Source organism: Macaca nemestrina, chromosome 11 (assembly GCF_043159975.1).
Source record: "Macaca nemestrina isolate mMacNem1 chromosome 11, mMacNem.hap1, whole genome shotgun sequence".
Classification (NCBI taxonomy): Eukaryota; Metazoa; Chordata; class Mammalia; order Primates; family Cercopithecidae; genus Macaca; species Macaca nemestrina.
Genome location: NC_092135.1, coordinates 117,159,639 through 117,180,527, shown reverse-complemented (window position 1 = coordinate 117,180,527; position 20,889 = coordinate 117,159,639). Strand labels below are relative to the sequence as shown.

At 42.7% G+C, this 20,889-nt stretch overlaps 1 protein-coding gene across 3 annotated transcripts in view; it reads left to right on the top strand.

Moving 5' to 3' along the window:
* Positions 1 to 20,889, top strand: part of LOC105481246 (non-homologous end joining factor 1) — a 102,931-nt gene that overhangs the window by 66,497 nt on the left and 15,545 nt on the right. For all 3 annotated transcript variants that reach the window (XM_011740688.3, XM_011740690.3, XM_011740689.3), the window contains exons 6-7: positions 19,514 to 19,631; positions 20,351 to 20,469. In XM_011740688.3, coding sequence (XP_011738990.1) covers positions 19,514 to 19,631; positions 20,351 to 20,469 — 237 coding nt within the window. The remainder of the gene's footprint in view (positions 1 to 19,513; positions 19,632 to 20,350; positions 20,470 to 20,889) is intronic.

Below are 20,889 nucleotides of genomic sequence, written 5' to 3'. Positions count from 1 at the left end.
CCTCTTCTATTCTCTACCCACGTTTGCCCTGTTGGTGATCACTTTCAGTCTCATGGCTTTAAACATCATCTTTATCCCTGTGTCTTCAGCCCAGTTCTTTCTCCCAAACCCCAGACTTGTATATTCAACTACTTGTTCAACATTTCCACCTGGAAGTCTAATAGATCAAACTCAACATATTCATATTGAACTTCTCGTTTCTTCCCCCCTCCCGCCAACCCCCACATCAAGCCTGCTCATCCCATAGCCTTTTCCTTGGTTAGTGGCAACTTCATCCTTTCAGACTTGCTCAGGTTAAAAATCTTGGAGTTGAGCCAGATATGCTGGAGCACATGGGTAGTCCCAGTTACTTGGAAGGCCAAGATAGGATGATCTCTTGGGCCCAGGAGTTTGAATCCAGCGTAGACAATATAGCAAGATTCTGTGTCTGAAACAAATAAATCTTGGAGTCATGTTTGACTCTTGTCTTTCTCTCATACCCCACATCCAATCCATCAAGAGATTCTATTGGCCCTTCTTTCAAAATAAATACAGAATCTGCCTCTGCTCTAGTACCTTGATCTGAGCCACCATCATTTCTTGCTTAGGGGACTACAGTTGTCTCTGGGTTTCCATCCTTGTTCTCCTATACAGATGTCCCTTGACTTATGATGGAGTTACATCCTGATAAACCCATCATAAGTTTAAAATATCATAAGTTGAAAATGTATTGAATACACTTAACCTACAGAACATTATAGCTTAGCCTATCTTAAGCATGCTCAGAACACTTACATTAGCCTACCGTTGGGCAAAATCATCTAACACAAAGCCTATTTTATAATGAAATGCTGAATATCCCTGAATATCTACTGAATGCATATCACTTTCACACCATTGTAAAGCCAAAAAAATCATAAGCCAGGAATTGTCTATAATCTCTTCTCAACCTGGAAGCTGGAGTGATTCTTTAAAGTTCTGAGCCAGTTCATGCCACTTCTTTGCTCAAAACTCTGCAAGGGATTCCATTTTACTCTAAGTAAAAATAGTTGTCATAGTGGCTCACAAGGCCCCTTCTTATCTGATCCCTATAATCTTTCTGACCTCATCTCTTAACCACTTTTCTCTCTCTTACATCACTCTAGCTACATTGGTCATCTTACTGTTTTGTTTAACACCCTGGGCACACTCCTGTCTCATGCCCTCTGCTTCCAGCACTTGTGCCCCAGATATCCATAGGCTAATTCCCACACTGTCAAATCTTGCTAAATGTCATCTCATCAAAGCCTACCCTGATCACTTTATTTCAAATTGCAACCCACCTTTTCATCCCTACATTCCCAATCCTTTACCCTACTCTTTTTTCCCCCCATTGCATTGAACATTTCCTAACATAACTAATATTGATGGTGTTCTACTGCTAAAATATAAGCTCCTCAAGGGCAGGAATTTTTGTATGTTCTGTTGACTTCTGTGTCTCAGTAGCCAGAAATAGTACCTGGAACATAGTAGGGCCTCAATAAGTACCTGTTGAATTAATACTTGTCTACTTTTAGGCATGATTGCAGAGCAAAAATGACAGAAAATCTGAGTCAATTGAGTAGTAATTTCATATATCTCTACAGCACTTTATGTTTACAGAATCTTTCCCAGGTCATTGCCAACTCTTTCTCCTGCTTCCTCAAGTATTCTTCTCCTGAGGGGGGATTAGTCTTGCACAGTTCTATCAACTTTATGCAATAAAAATTCAAAGAATTAAAAAATACATAAATAGCAAGAGATAGGTCCTCTCACTTTCCTCTGCCTTGAATTATTTAGAAAGAAGGAAATCTTAGAAAGCCATGTATCCGTGATCCAAGTGGCCCTCTCTAAGTTTGATTCCTTGTTTTCTGGGCTTTGATGTTGAGTTTTAGGACATGTTTCTGTATGAGGTAGAATGCTTTGTATCTAGGAGCTCCTTAACATTAGTCTCCACCTGTCTCCCTGAATCTAAATTTTGGTTTATCAAGCCTCTTACTCTCTGCCAGTTTTTTTTTTTTTTTTTTTTTTTTTTTTTTTTTTTTTGAGACAGAGTCTCGCTCTGTCACCTAGGCTGTAGTGCAGTGATGTGATCTCGGCTCACTGAAAGCTCTGCCTCCCGGGTTCACGCCATTCTCCTGCCTCAGCCTCCTGAGTAGCTGGGACTACAGATGCCCGCCACCACACCTGGCTAATTTTTTTTTGTATTTTTAGTGGAGACGGTGTTTCACCGTGTTAGCCAGGATGATCTCGATCTCCTGACCTCGTGATCCACTGGTCTCAGCCTCCCAAAGTGCTGGGATTACAGGCGTGAGCCACGGCTCCCGGCCTGCCAGTTTTTTTTTAAAGCTTCTCTATCTAGGCCCAATTCAGATGTTGTCAAATTGATACATTTATTGCTTCACCAGCTTTTATCTGGTTTTCTGCTTTCAATCTTCCTCATTACCTCGTGGAAAATGTTTTGAATTTTGTGTGTACTTTGAAACCTGCCCCTTAGCTCTCTGATTGCATTTATAATAGTACCCATACCCCTCCTCCCTGAACTAGATCCTAGGCTCTTAAGAATTTAATCAAGAAACTAATCCTGCTATGGATGGTGCTCTCCCCATTGGCTGTGAGCTCTCATCCCTGTGGTAAAGGCTTCCTTGAAGCAGTCCAGGCCTGGCCACAAGAAGTTGGCAGAGGCTAAGGAGTCTTTAACTTAGGTTTCAGTTGTATGGGGAATGATATGGGAAGGAGACAGCTATTAAGTGACCATTAGGTTTAAAGCATTGTACAATATCACCCAGAAACACATGCTAAGAACCTGATGGTAAGATCTTTTAACAGTCAGGACTACTAGTAACCAAATAATTTATCATCTGTCAGTTAAAAGATATACCCATCAAAACTGGAGACCCGGCATATTGGCCTAGAACTCTACACACTGTGTCGGTCTCTTTTTATTATGGTAGGCTTTTGTTTCCATTGTCTTCCCTGACTTACTCTCTCACAGATCTTTCAAAAGCCACCTCGGTAGTTAGGCTGAATGGAAATGGGAAAGGAAGAAAGTTGATTTAGCCAAGTGTTTCCTTAGCCATACCCACTGCCCACCTTCTAGGATGGGACCAATGTGGTCTTCCACATGCCTTGGTCAGTCTTTTCTTTAGATCCTCCTAGGTGCTCTTCTACTCTGGCTAGTGGCCTTTGGGATGGAGTGGGGGTTGTTATTACCTGGGGTGAAAATCAGAGGGACTAAAATTCCTCTCCCACCCTCTTCCTCTGTTTTGGTGGTTTGGAGGGTCAAGGCCTTGACAGATAATGTTTTATTATTAGCAGGTGTTCAAGATGCCCTGTAACCAGAGCCTAGATTTGGTCTTTCCTTCATCCCCTCACCTGGAGATGAACCCTGGCGTGCTGTTCTGTTGCCTAGGGTCAGCCTGGTGTCAGGGCTGCCTGTTTGTGCCTCCTAAGTGAGCCTGAGGATAGGGGGTTAGCACACTCAATGGGAATCCTACACCCACAGCTATGACTTCCTGCAAGGAAGTGGAGAGATTATCAGTTAGGAAATGCTAAATTAAGTAACCAGGGCATTCTCTCCTGCTTAGTGAAACCTAGATCCAATGAGTGTGAGATGTACTGTACCTAGAAATGATCTGGGCATTTTGGAGTACCTGGACAATAGCCAGGAGTGAGGACAAGGATGCAGAAATTCTGAACCGGGGAACTAGAAGTCTCAGGAAGTAGCTCTTAGCCTCAAGCCTGATCATATCCATTTAGGAAAACTTCTTCCAAATCAAGCCGTCTTGACTCTTCTGCAGATTCAGACTTCTCTCTTTCTCTAGTCCCCTTCTCCCAGCACCCAGCCACAACCTCCGTTTCCACAGTACTGTCAGACTCCTGCTCTGAGTGGGGGGTCTGAATTGAAGTATATCTTAATTTCCAGTTCTTTTTTTCTCCCTACCGTCCATCTTTTTCTGGGATCTTTTTAATGGCTAGTAAGTCTTGCTTAATTTTCCCCAGACACTGGATGCTAGGGTCATCCTAACATTTTAGATCAGATCAGATCCCTCCATCACCACCCCAGCCATGGGTTAGGCAGGTACCCTGTTGAGAATGAGTCTTCTAAGTTAAACTGATGGCAGACAACTCAGGCCTAGCAGTTGACCTTCTCCCCTTCGACTTCCTAACCTCAAAACCTGCCAGTCTTGATTTCCTGGAAAGTGGCTTTGTATCCAGAACTTACTTTTCTCTAGAGCCTCTCCTCAGAATCCTTGCCCATCTTTAAACTTGGAGTCTAGTGGGACCAGGCATTGACACAGGCTGGAGATGTTCCTCAACACACGTTCCATGCTTGCACTTCGGTAGTCACTGCTGATGTTGTATTAAGTAACTTCATTTTCCAATTGTGTGTTTGGTTTGATTTGGTTTCACTGTGTCTTTTAAAAATATTTTTACTTTAAAGTATTTAATACACACAAAAGAACATATAATAAAACAAACACTATATACCCACTATTCAACTGCATTTTTAAACAGTTAATAGTAATATTCAGTTCCTTTCCCAGTCACTTCTCCTTTCCTGTTTGCCCTTAGTGGGATTAAAAACAGTGAGAAGAGCAGCTGGAGAGGCCTGCAAGGTCATTCTGTTCCCTTCTCCACAGAAGTGGCCCCAGATCTACGTCTGTCTTGTGGGAGTTTAGGCACTGACCATTCTGTGTTCAGGGCACAGTTTATCCCCCTCAGTTTTTCCCTGTCAGTAGTATCGAAAATCTGTTTTAAGACACATTTTGCAAGAGGACCTCTGATAGCTTAGGATTCTTCTTCTGGCCATTTATATATCCCTCTTGTCCTTGTCTCCTTAAACCTAAAGATGCACAGTTTCAGGTAGTGCCCTGGCTTCTCTATTGATTGTTCATCTTGCTCCCTTTCTTCTGGCTCCTATGAGTTCACTGTCTACCTGTTGATTAGTCACCCTGCCTGCCAGGGTAGCCCTCTATGTAGAGGACAGGCAGCTTTCCCTCCTCCCTAAGGTATGCGGCAGTGGTATCTTCTACAGGAGATTTATGGAAATCAGCCGCTGTGGGCTTTACAGAATCTGGAGTATACATACCCTGAACTGATTATAAATTAAGGAATTTCTCATCTGGAAGGCTGTTAATATACACAGATATACATAGTGTCTTGCAAACATGTTTCATTGAGCACTTTTGTTTGAAGTATTAGCAATTAATTGTGAGGCAGAAAAATCCCCTTAATTAGCTTAAGTGAAAAGGGGATTTACTGAATAGGCACAGGGTGGTCTCTTGGTACCTAATTGCAGATGGCTACCCATGCCTCACAGGAACTGGACAGGCAGCTTCTTTCTCTGTGATCTCAAGATCTCTTATCTCTGCCCCCTACAGCCAATTTGTTTCTACTCCTGCAGACCATTGACTGGCATCTGGCTTTGGCTCCCCTTACTGCTAACTCTGAACTGGCTCTATGTGGTCTTTCTGATTATGCATCCACTGTTACCCAGTGAGAGTCTTTACATCTTTACAGCAGGGGTTTTTACCCTGGGGTCTATGGATGCCTTGGGAATTCATGCTTAGAGTTCAGGGTTTCGTGAATGGAATGAGGGAAAGTTGCATCTTATTTTCATTAACCTGTAACTGGAATTTAGCATTTCCTTCAATTATAAATGTAAGCAAAAGACACTGTGTATTAGAAGTATCTGTCACCAGTAGAAATCACAGATACTTTCATATCATTCTATACTGCTGCAGATATCTTGAAATATAGTTTTTGCTGATTACTGCTTGAAATTATGGTTATTAGACTCATTGCTAGATCTCATGATTTAATGTGTTAAAAAAGAAGCTCGTATGTTATAATATTACAGATTAGTTTAAAAGTATTTGAATAATAACATTTCAATTAATTGGTTTCCTTTGTAATCCTGTAATTTTTTTTTTTTTTTTTTTTTTTGAGACAGTGTCTCACTTTGTCCCTCAGGCTGGAGTGTAGTGACACAATCATAGCTCACTGCAGCCTTGAACTCCCAGGCTCAAGCAGTCCTCCCTTCTTAGCCTCCTGAGTAGCTGGGACCATAGGCATGTGCCACTCAGTACACCTGGCTAAGTTTTCACTTTTTATAAAGACAGAGTCTCACTATGTTGCCCAGACTGGTCTGCTCTTCTCTCAAAGCAGACTGTACATAGACCTGTATCATAGAACTGAACATATTTTGCTAAACCCACAATCAGTCATTTATTTCTTTGTACCTAGAATAATGTGGCTCAGAGAAGGTGTCAAGTAAATAGTTCTTGAATGAATAGGTCTGTTTGCTTATGTGGCTTGAAACTTTGTCCCCAATTCTGCTCTCAGGACATTATCTCCTGCTATTAAGCAAGGATTTATTCATTAATTTTATATACACACACACTTGGTATATACACACACCCTTGTTCATTTAATAACAAATTTAAAGAAGCTTTTTCAACAATCCTTTGAATTTTGTTATCACCCAGTGCTGGAAAATGGTGTTCCCTTGGCATTTCCCCAGAGAGTTTGCAGCAGAATGTATTTCCTAGAGTTTAATTCAGCATTCCTAGACCTCAGGCTAGCTTAGCAGGAAGTAGCCTTTAGAACGAAGTCAGACTCAATGGTAGAGAAGCTTAGACTGTGGGAAGCAGCCATCTGAGAAATCCAGGGCATCGAATTTGAAAGGCGCTGAGGGCTCAGCACTTCCAGTTCAGTCATTTCATCTCTACAGGACTTTGGGAGACTCTTGCCTCCCTATCCCCATCCTCACCCTACCCTCCACCCCAGCCATGTGTTTCTTGCCTGATACCAACCATGTTTGCCCTTAGAATGCTGATAGGAATAGCTTTATAAGGAAAGAACTTGCAGAAATGGCTCTGAGGTTATGCTATTTACCCTAGCTTAAACTCCACAGGAATCTAGGACTACGGAAAAAAGAACTGAGACGTCACCAGAGTTTCAGCTTCTGGCTTTTTGGACTCGGTGCGAGATTGGCAGCCAAGGGCTCCTATCTAACTGGGCTAGTCATAAGAGAGTCCTCAGCCGGAACTGGGATAAACCTGCATCCTAAAACTTTTTCCACAGATACAAACTGTAAGCTCTATGAGGGCAGTGGCCATGTCTCTCCCCCGAAACTGAATTCCCAGCACATACTTCAGTGCCTGGCACATAGTAGGTACTTATATTTGCTGGATGAATGGTCCCTGAACTCTAGGTCCCTGAACTCACAGCCTAATGGGGAAGACAGGAAATGAGTAAATGAATAATGGAAAATTATTATAATTACTTGAGGAAAATGAATAGAATGCTGTAAAAGCACTTCAGGTGATATGGTCAGGGGGCCAGAAGAAGTGACATTTAAACTGAGAGTTGAAAGATGAGAAGAAACCAGCCGCTTGAATAAGTTGGAGGACACAGATGGCCCCTTAATAGTAATTCAGAGGAGGAAGTGTGTATACCTATCTAGATTTTTGTAGGCTATTTGTGGGAAAAGAAGGGCCTACTGTTGATTCACGGTTCATCTATTCACTGCTGCCCCCACCCCACACTGTTCCTTACATATCCGGCTTTGTTTAGTAAGGCCTCAGACCTAGTGCTGTTGACTGGGAATCAAAGGCTCCAGTGTGTGACTAGCTGTGAAGAACAATTATTTGTTTATGTGTCTGACTCTTCAGCCAGACTATGAGCTCCCTGAGGACAGTGAACCCTGTCTTATCCTTAGGACACAGCATGCTATAGTGTATCCTTGGCAATTTTGTTTAATGATTGAATTAATAATAACAGTTAATACTTATTGAGCACTTCCTATGTGCCAGACATGATAGGGAGAACTTTACTTGCATTATCTCATTTAATCCTCATAATAACTCTATAGTGCAGGTAGTAATATCATTCCCATTCCACAGCTGAAGAAACTAAGGCTTAGAGATGAAATAATGGGTCAGGGATTTGAGTGTAAGCAGTTGAACTCCAGAGCCCACACTGTTTTTGCTGAAATAAAGTGATTTTCCTAGTTGCCTTCAAATAGTTGAGAGTGCATGGAACTCTCAAGGGAACAGAATTAATATGGTACATACATTGTCTCATTTAACAATCCTTGGACAACCCTCATTAGTAGGAATTCCTTTACTCATTTCATAGAGGGAGAATTGAGGCTCAGAAAATTAAGTCACTTGGCCAAGATCAAGATCATAAAACAAACATGTAAGTGGTAGACTTATTTTCAAAACCAGGTCTGTCTGACTCTAGATCCTGTGGTCTTTCAACATGCCATGCCACCTCCAGTCTCTCAGCCACTGGTAGGTATCTGCTCCACTGACTGCTTAAAGTTCTTTAAAAGTTGTCCAAGCCTGTTGGGAGCCTGAGCATCTATTCCTAAAAGAGGAAATAGAGTGGAGAATAGGCAAAAGAGATGGGGACAATAGAGACTTTATCTATTTTAAAACTTGTTTTTAAAATTAGAGCTATAATCCACATACCATGAAATGTACCAAAAAGTATATACCAAAAGTATATACAATTCAGTGGTTTTAGTGTATTCACAAGGTTATGCAACCACAACTACTATCTAATTCCAGAACATTTTCATCACCCCAAAAAGAAATGCCATACCTATTTGCAGTCATTCTCCATTCGCCCTGTCTCCTATCCCCTGGAAATCACTACTCTTTGTCTTTATGGATTTGCCTATTCAGTGTATTTCATAAAAACGGGATCATACAATATGTGGTCTTTCGTGTCTGGCTTCTTTCACTTAGCATTATGTTCTTAAGGTTCATGTATTAAAGCGAATATCAATACTTTATTCCTTCTTATGTTAGAACAAAATACCATTGTACAGATATACCACATTTTGTTTATCCAGTCATCCATTGATGGACATTTGGGTTGTCTCTACTTTTTGGCTCTTATGAATAATGCTGTTACGAACATTTGTGTTCACATTTTTGTGTTAACATATGTTTTCAATTCTCTTGGGGATGTACCTAGGAGTAGAATTGCTGGGTCATATAGTAACTCTATGTTTAACATTTTTAGTAACTGCCTCGCTGTTTTCCATAGTGATTCATCTTTTATTAATAAACTTTTAAAATTGAAGTATAAGATGCATGTAGGAAAGTGCCCATATCAGAAGTGTACAGCTTGAAGAATTATTACAAAATTAACATAGCTGTGTAACCAGCACCCAAATCAAGAGCTAGAAAATTTCCAGTACTCAAAAGTACTCCCCTATTATCTGCCAGTATCTACCACCTCCAAAGGGTAACACCACTATCCTGACTTCTAATATGATCATTAAGTTAATTTTGCTTGTTTTTGAGCTTCACAGAAATGGAATAATATAGTATATACTATTTTGCGTATGACTTCTTTTACTCAACAAAATGTTAATTTTTTTTTTTTTTTCTTTTCTTGAGACAGGGTCTCACTCTGTTGCCCTGGCTGGCCTGCAGTGGCACGATCACAGCTCACTGTAGCCTCGAACTCCTGGGCTCAAGCAATCCTCCTGCCTCAGCCTCCCAAAGTGCTGGGATTACAGGTGTGAGCCACACACCTGGCCCAAAATGTTAATGCAATTCATCCATGTTGCTCTTTGTAGCCATACTTTTTAAATTTTCACTTCTGTATAATATTTGATTGTAAAACTATACCACCATGTATTTACCTAGTTGTGTTGGAGAAATACATAGAAGTGGAATGTCTAGGTCATAGGTGTGTATATTTTTAGATTTAATAGATACTGTCAAACTATTTTCAAAAATGACTGTATCAATTTATAACCACACAAGCAGTTTAGGAGAATTCTGGTTGTACTATTTCTTTGTCAACACTTGATATTATCTTCCTTTTTCCTTTTAGCCATTATGATGAATATGTAGTGATATTCTGTTGTGGTTTTAATTTTCTCAATGAGGTGCTGTACATTTTTATGTAATTATCAGTCATTTAAATATGACTAAGACTTAGGTATGACTAAGTCTTTTTCTTACTGATTTTTAAGAGTTTTTAATATATTTTGGAAATGAGTTCTTTGTTGGTATATGTATTGCAAGTATTTTCTCCTACATTGTAGCTTGCTTTTTTGCTCTCTTAAATATCTCTTTCGATGAATAGAAGTTCTTAATTTTAATCTAGTCCAATTTATCAATCTTTTCCTTTATAGTTTGTGTCCTGTTAAGAAATCTTTACCTCTTCAAGGTCATGAAGATCAGTACCTTATATTATTTCCAATGTGTGTGGCAGGTGGAGGAGGTGGTGCATCACCCTATAGAGTAAGATTTCTCAGGGCAGAGAGGACACTGCCACCCTCCAGAGAGGCGGGCAGCAGGCGGGATGGGGGCAGGGAGTCCATGAGAACGTGGCTGCTATGGGCTGTGTTCCCAGCTGTCAAGCGTGTAATCTGGAGTGAAAGAGAATCCTTTTGGTGGTAGAGGTCCTACAGAGGATACTGCGGGGTACTCTAAATCAATTTTGTACCCTAGACACCCAGTTGACTGTCCTCTCTTCTCCACTAAGACAGGAAAAAAAAAAAGGAATCTGCACTCCTGCACAGTGCCAGTAGCACAGGGCAGGGATGAAGAGCTTTCAGAGCCAGACTATCGGCCTTATAGCTGTGATTTTCTTTTTGTTATTAAATCTGATGCTTTTGTTCTTTCCAGTTTCTACCACATTGTTTCATTTCCATTTGGGAAGAGGATGTTGAGGTGGCTGAATTTGAGAGAGGTACTAAAATAATGTTCAAACTGCTTGTTCCCCTGCTAGGCTGGTTGGAGCCCCTTCCCTGAGCCAGAGCTGACAGGAGCTGCTTGTTCTTCTTGGAGAAGGAGTGGGAGTAGAGAAAAGAACGAATGAGAGTTGCTCCTACACTTTCTGAGGGGCTCTGAGGATCCGTCCCCCCCAGGAAACCACTTTCGTTCCCCAAGCCCCTCTGCTGCTCGTTAGTTGCACTCCAGACTAGAAAGCCATGGTTTGTGCTGGGGCTGGGTGGGGCTCCAGGGACAGTTTAGGCTCTGGCCCTCCAAAGGGGAGGGGGTGGCTATAGAGCAAGCAGAGGGTCACAGCTCAGTCTGTACCATTTGCTTGTCACCTTGAGAAGTTCCACCTTGTCTAGCAAAACCTCCTTTCAGAGGCAGCCACCACAAAGGGCTCTTATGAGAGCTACTGCCCCACCCCCACCTTCACTTCCACTCCCTTTACCATTATTTTTCTTTGGGGGCAGAGCTGAGGGGCCTTCCTGCTATGACTCTGAGGGGCTGTACTTATTTTAAAAGGAGATTCAAGTCTAGAGACTTCCCATACCAGAGATTCATTTTTCTGATTTTCCAGTATACTTGGAGGACACTCAAGGGGTGAAGTAAGGCTTTCCTTTTCTAGAGGGCATTTTGTCTTTTCCCTCTTTCAGCCTCTTGAGCTATTTGGAGATTTAAGAAGAGAAGTGAGAGCCAGCTTCTAGTACCACTAGACCTCAGAACAGGGACCACTTCCTTACAGGGGTAGGAGATGGCAGGGAGAAATGGATGTCTCATTGGTAAGAGGCATTATAGTATAGTGATTCAAGTGTAGGTTCTAGAGTTCAACTTCCTGGGCCTTCTGTTTCCCCATTCTGCTGTGACCTTGGTCAAGTTACTTAATCTCTTCAAGCCTTTGTTTTCTTATATATAAAATGAGATTGGGCTTCAAGTCATGACAAATAAGTAACTTTAAAAAACCAAAAATAAATAAAATGAGAATGATTTTAGAGCCCAACTGATAGGGTAACAGTGGAGGTTAATTGCAGTAATGTGTCAAAATGCATAGCCTAAGTACCTAGCACATAGAAAGCATTTACAAAGTTAATCTTACTAATATTTTTCAAGCCTTCTGTTTGGACCTCTTTTCATAGTCTCTCTTCCCATCCCCCTCCTTTTCTGACCCTGCAGTCCAGAGAGCTAGCCAGGCCTCAGACTGAACCAGAAAAATCTGAACAGTATACATAGGACTTGGACTTTGTCTCAAACTGTTTTGAACTCTGCACCTATCTTACTCCATTGCATTTACAGCATCGTGAGAGAGAGGCAGCAAAATTATCTCATTTTGAAGGGAGGCCACAAAGAAAGTGATTTAGTAACTTGACTAGATTGCATACATGCATGTTCGCTATATGACTGTATGGCTGCATCCATTCTCCCACCTTGTTTTTAAAGGTCGGGGGGCGCGAGTTGGACTATGACTTAATTAATTTGCAAGGTCCCTAAACACAAGATTAAGTTTGGGTTTCTGTGTGTTCTTTTTCCTTATAGCCCAGCACTGAGTGGATGCTCAGGAGCTGGAGGCTAATCATAGAGCGTGGCGAGGTCGGCCGCAACAGGGCAGCATGATCAGGGAAGACCTTGTTGCAGGGACAGACCCAAACAAAGCTAAATCAGACCAAACACAGAGGCAGTGTCAGCTGTCTCTTCAGTTTCACATTTGGACCTTCAAGGGCAGTGTGCCTTGTGTATTTAGGGTACTATGTGTTCTCCCAAATCACCAAGGTTTCTGATCAGTGAACTGATAGAGGGGTATTCTGTGAGGACAGAGAGAGAGACCCAGTATCAGAGTTGGTTATTGCCTGAAACTCAGAGATAGCTCATCCAAGTGAGCTGCTATGGAAAATTTGAAATGAGGAGAAAGGAGAATGAAACAGTTGTCTTCTAAAAATCCAGATATCACCACCCTATCTCTTTTCTCTGTCCTGAGAATTTTTTCTCTCAGACTCTGAGGAAACTGTGAAATTAATCCCCTCAAAAACCATTTGGCTGTTAGCTATTTTTATGATCTATATCTGCAGGTTGTATTTTTGTGTTTTCCAGATAGCCCTTATTGAGTGTATATTACTTGAAAATGGAAATGACATAGCAGAGCATTTGCACAAGCCACATTAGGAAGCAGGAAATGGTGGTGAGAGAGTTCTTGGTTCAAGCATTGTGGGATCAGTTGGGCTGTGCAGAATACTCTTGCTAAAATGTTGTTGGAAGCAAGCTGTTTGTGCTTTGTGTGCTTCTGGAGAGAGTAGGAGCTTTACTCTTTACTGTTATACTTGCCACCCAGAAAAGAGGGTGGAGAGAATGAAGATGAAACCTTGGCCTCTTGGGTAGGTCCTGAAGAATTGGAGAGTAAAGGAGAGCTTTGAGAAGCAGGGGCTATTTGGGGGGAGGTAGGGAGACAATACCTACTGAGCAGACACCCTTTAACATATCATCCCATGGAATCCTTCCATCAGCCTCATCAAAGTAGCTGTTGGTCTCCTCATTTTTCTGGTAAGGGAACAGAGGCTAAAAGGGGTTAGTAACATACCTGGTAACTGGCAAAGCCGGGATTTAAACCCAGGACCTTCTGATGCAAAAGCCATGCTGCCTCGGTCATTACTAGAGACCGAGGAGTCGGCTAGTGTGGTGATGGTGGGCAGTGAACTACCCACAGGTTACTGGGTAGATTTCTGTGTCTCCCTGATCTGGACCTTGACTGGATAATAGTGTGCTTTGGGACACCAATGGAGAGAAGTTAATACAGATGCTCCTCAACTTACAATGGGGCCGCATCCCAATAAATCCATCCTAAGTTGAAAATAGTAGAGCCAGGCGTGGTGGCTCATGCTTGTAACCCCAGCACTTTGGGAGGCCAAGGCAGATGGATCACCTGAGGTCAGGAGTTCGAGACCATCCTGACCAACATGGTGCAGCCCCATCTCTATTAAAAATACAAAAATTAGGTGGGCGTGGCAGCAGGCGCCCATGGTCCCAGCTGCTTGGGAGGCTGAGGCAGGAGAATCGCTTGAACCTGGGAGAAGGAGGTTGCAATGAGCGGAGATAGCACTCCAGCCTGGGAGACAGAGCAAGACTTCATCTCAAAAAAAAATAAAAAATAAAAAGCGGAAAGAAAGAAAATATCCTGAGTTGAAAGTGTGTTTTTGACTTATGAGACTATCCAAAGATAGCCCCATCATAGGTCAAGGAGTGTAATGAATGCCTATCACTTTCACATCATCAGTAAAATAGAAAAATCCTAAGTCAGGGACCATCTGTAATTGGATCAGACCTGGTTTCTCTATGTACTTTATCATTAGGGCATTTCTTAAGTCCACTTAGCACTCACTGGAGTAGGGCCAGGCAAGAAAAGTCTCAGTGTGCCTTGCAAAGGGAAGGAACAGACATTTCTTGGGCACTTACTCAATTCTCTCATTTAATTCTTTCACATATTCTGTGATGTAAATGTTGTTAGTCTTGATCCCTCAGTGCCTGACTCCCAATGTCTCTCCTTTCCCTCCCCTCTCTCTCACAATAAACCATTAAGTATGATGGCTTGCCCACAGTGTCACAGCTAGCCAGTAGAAGACCACCTTAGGTACAAATCCACATCTTGGAGACCTTAAGGCCAGAACTTAAAGTGTATTTCTTTTTTTTTTCTTCTAATTCCTGAATAGCCTTGCTTCTTCCTCTTTGAGTGAGAAGCTACTTTGGGCTTTCTTTTTTAAACCTTGATACTATCCTCATGCATTGGGTTCATCTTTCCTTCTGACTCTCAGCGTTTTACTACTGCAGTTGGGTCTGTGTCGTGGATCCAGGGCCATTTCAGATTATCTTTGATTTAGGGATTTCATTTGGATGGTAATAGTACCATCTCACAGAGTATACATTTTAATTAGCTATATATTTGTTGGTGATCTCCCCTCTAGAATGTAAACTTCAAGAGAGCAGGGAATTTTATCTCTTTTGTTCACTACCGTATTCCCAGCATCTAAATAGTCCCAAACACCACAGTAGATGATCAGCAAATATTTGTTAAATATGAATGGATTGGCAGAGGGGGAGTTACGTTTCTTGAAGAGTCCTTCTCTTTAGAGTCTTCTTCCTAAACTACATTTCTTGTTCCTTTCTCTTTATTCTGGCAAATTCCCTGGCCATTTGAGACCTTAGAAGAGTTTTCTAATGTGCTCTTATTCCTAAGGGAAGCTGATGGTTCACATTGCTGTGATTCCCTAAGTGGAGACCCGGGCTCCCGAGGGAAGGAAGTTTGTATCCAGACCAGCAATGTTTACCACATTGCAAGAGGGAGGAGCGGAATTCTTACTCTTAGGGAAGTCACGTGTTGTGAGCCCTGCCCTTGCGATATTGTGATGGTTAGTGCCAGGGCCTTGGGGCTGTGCCAGTTTCTGGGGCGGGTGCCAGAACCAAAGACATGCTCAAAGGCTGACTCTGGAGAGCTCCAGTTAGCTTATTTTCCCTTTTTCTGCATTAAACCTGTATCCTCAGACTGTGGGCCCATATTTATAGGGTGAGCAGTAGATCAGATCTAGCCGTTCTTACCCAGGATTCTAGAAGTTTCTTTTCTGAAACTCAGAGGAAAGTAAGGCAGGGAGGAGAGGCAGATTTTGTATTTGTAGTTGAAAATGCTAATTGGAAGCTCTCTAGAAAATCCTGAGAGAGTCTTGGGTTTTCTGGACCACTGGGAGTGAGTTTAGACCTCATGAAGATGAGAGTTACCTCTAAAGAGGGGAGGTTGGACCCTCAGAACCAAGATGGGCTGCAACAGGGACAAGAAGGGGAAATAAAATGCCCTACAGGATTTCTGTCACTTTGGTTTGCCTAAAGTTTCTGGTATGGCTGTATACCAGGGTCCAAAGTCCCAGCGAACTGGAGATGGGAGAGTAATATAGCTCTTGTGGCTGTTGAAAAATCACACTACTAGAAGTAAGTAATGAGGAAGTACTAAGAGTTTAGGTAAATGTAACAGAGAATCTAAAAAGCGAAGCCTGGAAGCAGCTCTGGATTCCTCGTTGTTCCATCAATGCTAGTTTGGAGCCAAGGAAGCTTTGGCAAACAGTTGTAGAGCAGAGAAAGCCACTTTGTGAAACAAAAGGAAATTCCCTTGGGCATAACCTTAAAAAATGAAGTCCTTTGCAAACTAGTGAATGTGAACTTAGCCTTCTAGTCTTGTTTCCCATGAGACACATCCACATATCCTGTCTTCACACCTTTATGCTTCACTTACTTCCAGCACATCCAAAGTCTAACTTTGCAAGGCTTGTCTTAATGTCACCACCTCTGATGCTTTTTGCAGAATTCTGTGTCAAAATTCATCCCTTTCTTCTTCTCTGGTTCCCTATTACCCTTTGTTTAGAACTCTGTTATAGCAGGCCGGGCGTAGTGGCTCACGCCTGTAATCCCAGCACTTTGGGAGGCCGAGGTGGGCGGATCACAAGGTCAGGAGATCGAGACCATGGTGAAACCCCGTCTCTACTAAAAATAGAAAAAATTAGCCGGGCGCAGGGGCGGGCGCCTGTAGTCCCAGCTACTCGGGAGGCTGAGGCAGGAGAATGGCGTGAACCCGGGAGGTGGAGCTTGCAGTGAGCCGAGATCGCGCCACTGCACTCCAGCCTGGGCGACAGAGCGAGACTCCGTCTCAAAAAAAAAAAAAAAAAAAAAAGAACTCTGTTATAGCAAATCACTTGAAAAATAAAACAAAACAACATATGTCTGCCTATCTCCCACATGCAAATCTTTGAGGTAGGGACTCTGAGTTACTATTTTTTTATTAACTCAGACCTGTTATGAGGGAAGGATTGATGCATCTGTTTCCCCTGCCTTGAATCCTGTAGTGCCTGGCACATAGCAGACTCTCAGTAACTTTTTTGCTTACTGGAATTGATTCTGGGTTAATCAGATGAACACATTCTACAAGTAGGCTGACCTGACTCTTCTTTCCCTCCCCACTTTGGGCAGTGACCCGCATTGTGGCTGGTACATCGTGCTCCTGGCTCAGTCGCACCTATGGCAGGGGGCACTATTTACTTTACTTACTCCTGACTCCAGCATTCTCCCTTTGATCTCTGCTGCCTGCCCCAGATAGCCACTACCATTGTCCTGCCCCAGGAGCTAATGTTTCTCTTTCCCAAGCTCCTGCCTCTCCACCTCTCTTCCCTAGTATATTTTGAGAATGAGGCCCAAGGAATCTGTGATAATGGGGAATGGCTAGAATGGGATTAAGAGTATGGTCTCTCAGCTCCCACGGGTTCCAGTCTGATCCAGCTGTCTCCTTTTTATCTGCTCCCTTTTCTTGACACCTTGGGGAACTTGTTCCTCAGCTGGATGGCAGGTCATCTGGGATGTGAAGGATTGCAGGTTGTGATCCTTGGAGAAGCTGGATTGCCCTTTTGACTAAAATTTTGCTGTTCAGGGAAATAAATAGGATAGTAATTATATGTGTGGGCCCTGAAGCCAGACTGCCTGGGCTCTAACCCTGTGCCACCACTTACTAGCTGGGACCATCTCAGCCAAACGGGGTCATGCTAGTGCCTACCGTGCTCATTTATTCACACATAGTTACTGAGCCTCTACCGTGAGGTGACCTCAGCGTTCTTCTAGATGCCAGGAAAATAGTAGTAGAAAACACAAAAATGGTTTAATACATTTTAAGTACTTAGAGCAATGTCTAGCATATTTAAGTATTCGACAATTCTAGCTATATGCTGTTGCTAGGACTTTTCTGAGAATAGATGGTCAGGTGGAATAACTTTGCCAGCAACTGCAGGACCAGATCTCTCTGAGAAGGGGAAGGACAGAGGAAGGGCTTAGATTAGTTTCCACATTTAGACACAGGTCCAACATTTCTGGCACTTCATTTTGAGGTTAAATACTTGAGCTGAGTGAAGGTCACCCTGACAAATTGATGAATCTGTTTGATTCCATGGAAAGGGCAGGAGGAAATGACTCTGGACTGCCTCATTCTGCCTAACCCATTTGTGTAGATAGCACAGTGCCTACTAAGTCATGTATGAGTGACCCTAAGAGAGGCTGCATTTCTTGGGTAGTATGAAGGGAGATGCTAGAGGTCAATATATAAGGAAGGAGGGCAGCTGTTTGCCTCCCCACCATCAGGGCTCTCTGGCTGTGGAGGAGAGAACCCTCTTTTGAAGGCGGTGTCTTGAGAGTTAGAGAGCTGAACTTAGGAAGTAGAGTGAGGTAGGGTAGAGGTGGTGTGGCCTGATAGTTTACCTTCCCTGTTTCAGTTCATTCCTCAGGGAATGCTGCCAGAGGGCTGTTAGACTCCTAGTGTGATTACTGGCTAGAGGCAAAGTTTGGACTTGGGGCACTGATTCATTGCCTGTGGTTTCCAGTGAAAGTCCAGGCCTGATATAGTCTTTATGGGGCTAGGGTTGGAGTAGAAATGTATGTGACATTTCCTGGTAATCAACAAGGTTTTCAGCTATCCTGACTGGTTCAGCACCTGCTTTCCTGTTTCTCACACTTTGTCTTTTCTATCTTTCTCCCACGAGGGGCTTTCAGAAATGAATGCCCTTATAGCACAAAAAGGTGCCCTTGACCCACGATATGGGCCAATCCAGGATTCTTGGGTTGGTTCCCATGTGAGCTGCTGGCATGGCTGCTCTTGGGGACCTGCTAACTTGGCTGGGAACCATGGTGATTTGCACGCCTAGGAACAGGTGAAATAGTTCTGGGCCCTTTCCAAGATTCCGAAGTGCAGCCAGGTTTGGGACCACTAGATACCCTACTCTTTCATCTCATTTTTATTGCACTTTGTTCAGTCTTCAGCCATTCCCTCAACCCAGTTCAGCCAAGTGTATGAAACTACAACTAGGCAAATCATTTTGCTCTGGATATAAGTCCACAGTTCATTCTGTAGTGAAGGAAACAGATAAATATAATGTAATCATAACAGTGTTTCTCAGCCTTTTAAAAATTATCACTTCCCTGAGGAACCTTTTAAGACATTTTTTGCCTAATCACTCTCTCTCAGGAAATTTTAATGCCATAGATATACCAAAAAATCTATGTACGCTGTGTGTGTGTGTGTGTGTGTGTGTGTATGTGTGTGCACGCTTTATGCTTTAAAAGAGTAAATTTTTTTTACCCCTCAAGAACAGTTTTCACCCCCTTGGAGGAATCTCAGCCCACTGTGAGCATGTGGGTGATAGAGTAAAGGAGCGTGGGACAGCAGTGGGGAATGGAAAATGGCAGGGGGCCTCAAAAGTTTTGTCAGCTTTGTTTTTCCTGTCTCCTCTGCCTGAACATCACAGCTCCATAATTTTTTTGTGTGTTTCAGTCTGTCATTACCATTTTGCTCTCTCTCCTTTATCCTGAATTTTATCATGTTTCTCTAGTTTAGGAATGAATTTAATGAAAATAGTAATTTGTTCAGCTCAGGGAAAATTTAGGAGAAATAATTTCCTAAAGTAGCCCTCTAGGAAATCATCCCTTTGGAAAAAGAGCCTAGAAATCTATAGGGTATTCATGGGAAAACATAATAGACCTAAGGATTAGGGGAAATAAGATATACATTTGGAGTTGCCCTTCAGAGGAGATGTCCCGAGAAATCTTTATATTGGTGCCACCAGGCTTGGATATGGACGCCCCCTATTGGATCTAACTGCTTTATATTCATTTGGGGTTGATGCCAGTTCTGCATGTGGGGTATTAGATCGCTTCTCCAGCAGTACAGTGTAACCAATGACAGTATCTCCTCTCTCTTACAGAAACTGCCAGAGGCATGCAGCATTGGTGATGGAAAGCCCTTTGTCATGAATCTGCAGAATCTGTATATGGCAGTCACCAAACAAGAGGTCCAAGTGGGACAGAAGCATCAAGGCACTGGTGAGCACTCCAGAGGTACCTGGTCTGTCTGAAGATACAATTAGGATCTAGGTTTATGCTGTCCAATATGATAGTTTTCTAGCTGTATATAACTATTTAAGTTTAAATTAATAAAAATGAAATAATACTAAAAATGTATTTTCTCTTTTGCACCAGCCTCATTTCACGTGATTAGTAGCCACATGTGGCTGGTGGCTACCAAGTTAGTGCAGACACAGAACATTTCCATCACTGCAGAAAGTTTGATTGGGTGGCTCTGGTCTAGGTGCTTAGAAGGGTTAGCAAAAGAACCAGGAGAAAGATTCGTTTCCCTGGCTGGGTGCAGTGGCTCACACCAGTAACCTAGCACTTTGGGAGGCCAAGGTAGGAAAGGCCAGGAGTTTGAGACCAGCCTGGACAACATAGCAAAAACCTCATCTCTTAAAAAAAAAAGTTAATCTCCATACCTGAGACATGTCAGGGAATATGTAGAAGAACAGCTGGCTATTTTGAGTAAAGGAAACTCTCATCCTACCTGCTGAAAGTGGGCCTGGGGAAATCTTCATAGCAGAAACAGGGCTTTCTGAAAGTCAGCTGGAAGTTGGACCTGTGGCTACTTCTGTCTACTTACATATTTGCACCAAACCCTGGCCTTTATCAGAATGCTTGGTGAATACTAATGTCTTCCTGGTAAGAAGAAGGCATTTATCACTATCTTCTCTTGATCTTTCTGATTTCAGGAGATCCTCAGACCTCAAACAGTGCTTCCCCGCAAGGAATTCATAGCCAATGTGTAAACCAGCCAGAACAACTGGTCTCCTCAGCTCTAACCCTCTCAGTGCCTGAGAAAGAGTCCACAGTAAGTCATGAGCAGCTTCTTGGATGGTGTTCTGAGAGTTGGCACCTATATCCCCCAAACCAGTGGTCCCTGGAACTGCTACTTCATTGGCACTGCCTCAACAATATTGAGGGATATTTGTGACCAGGCTCCAAATTGTAGGTGTCTAGATGGAGAGTCATGGTCTTGCACATCTTCCCTTGCTGTCTCTTCTCTGTAGTTCTTGTACGAATGATGTGCCTCGACTCCTCTTTCACCTTATCCCACTTCCACTGATGGCCAGTGATGACCAGTGATAGTCAGCGAGGCTGTTCCTTAGGGGAGAAGGGACATCTCCATCTCCTGCTTAGGGTCTTATATCACATTTGCTGCCTGACATAGACTTCAAAATACCTATGTCAGACACTTCCTGAATGCCTCTTCTTTCTAGCTGGGCATGGT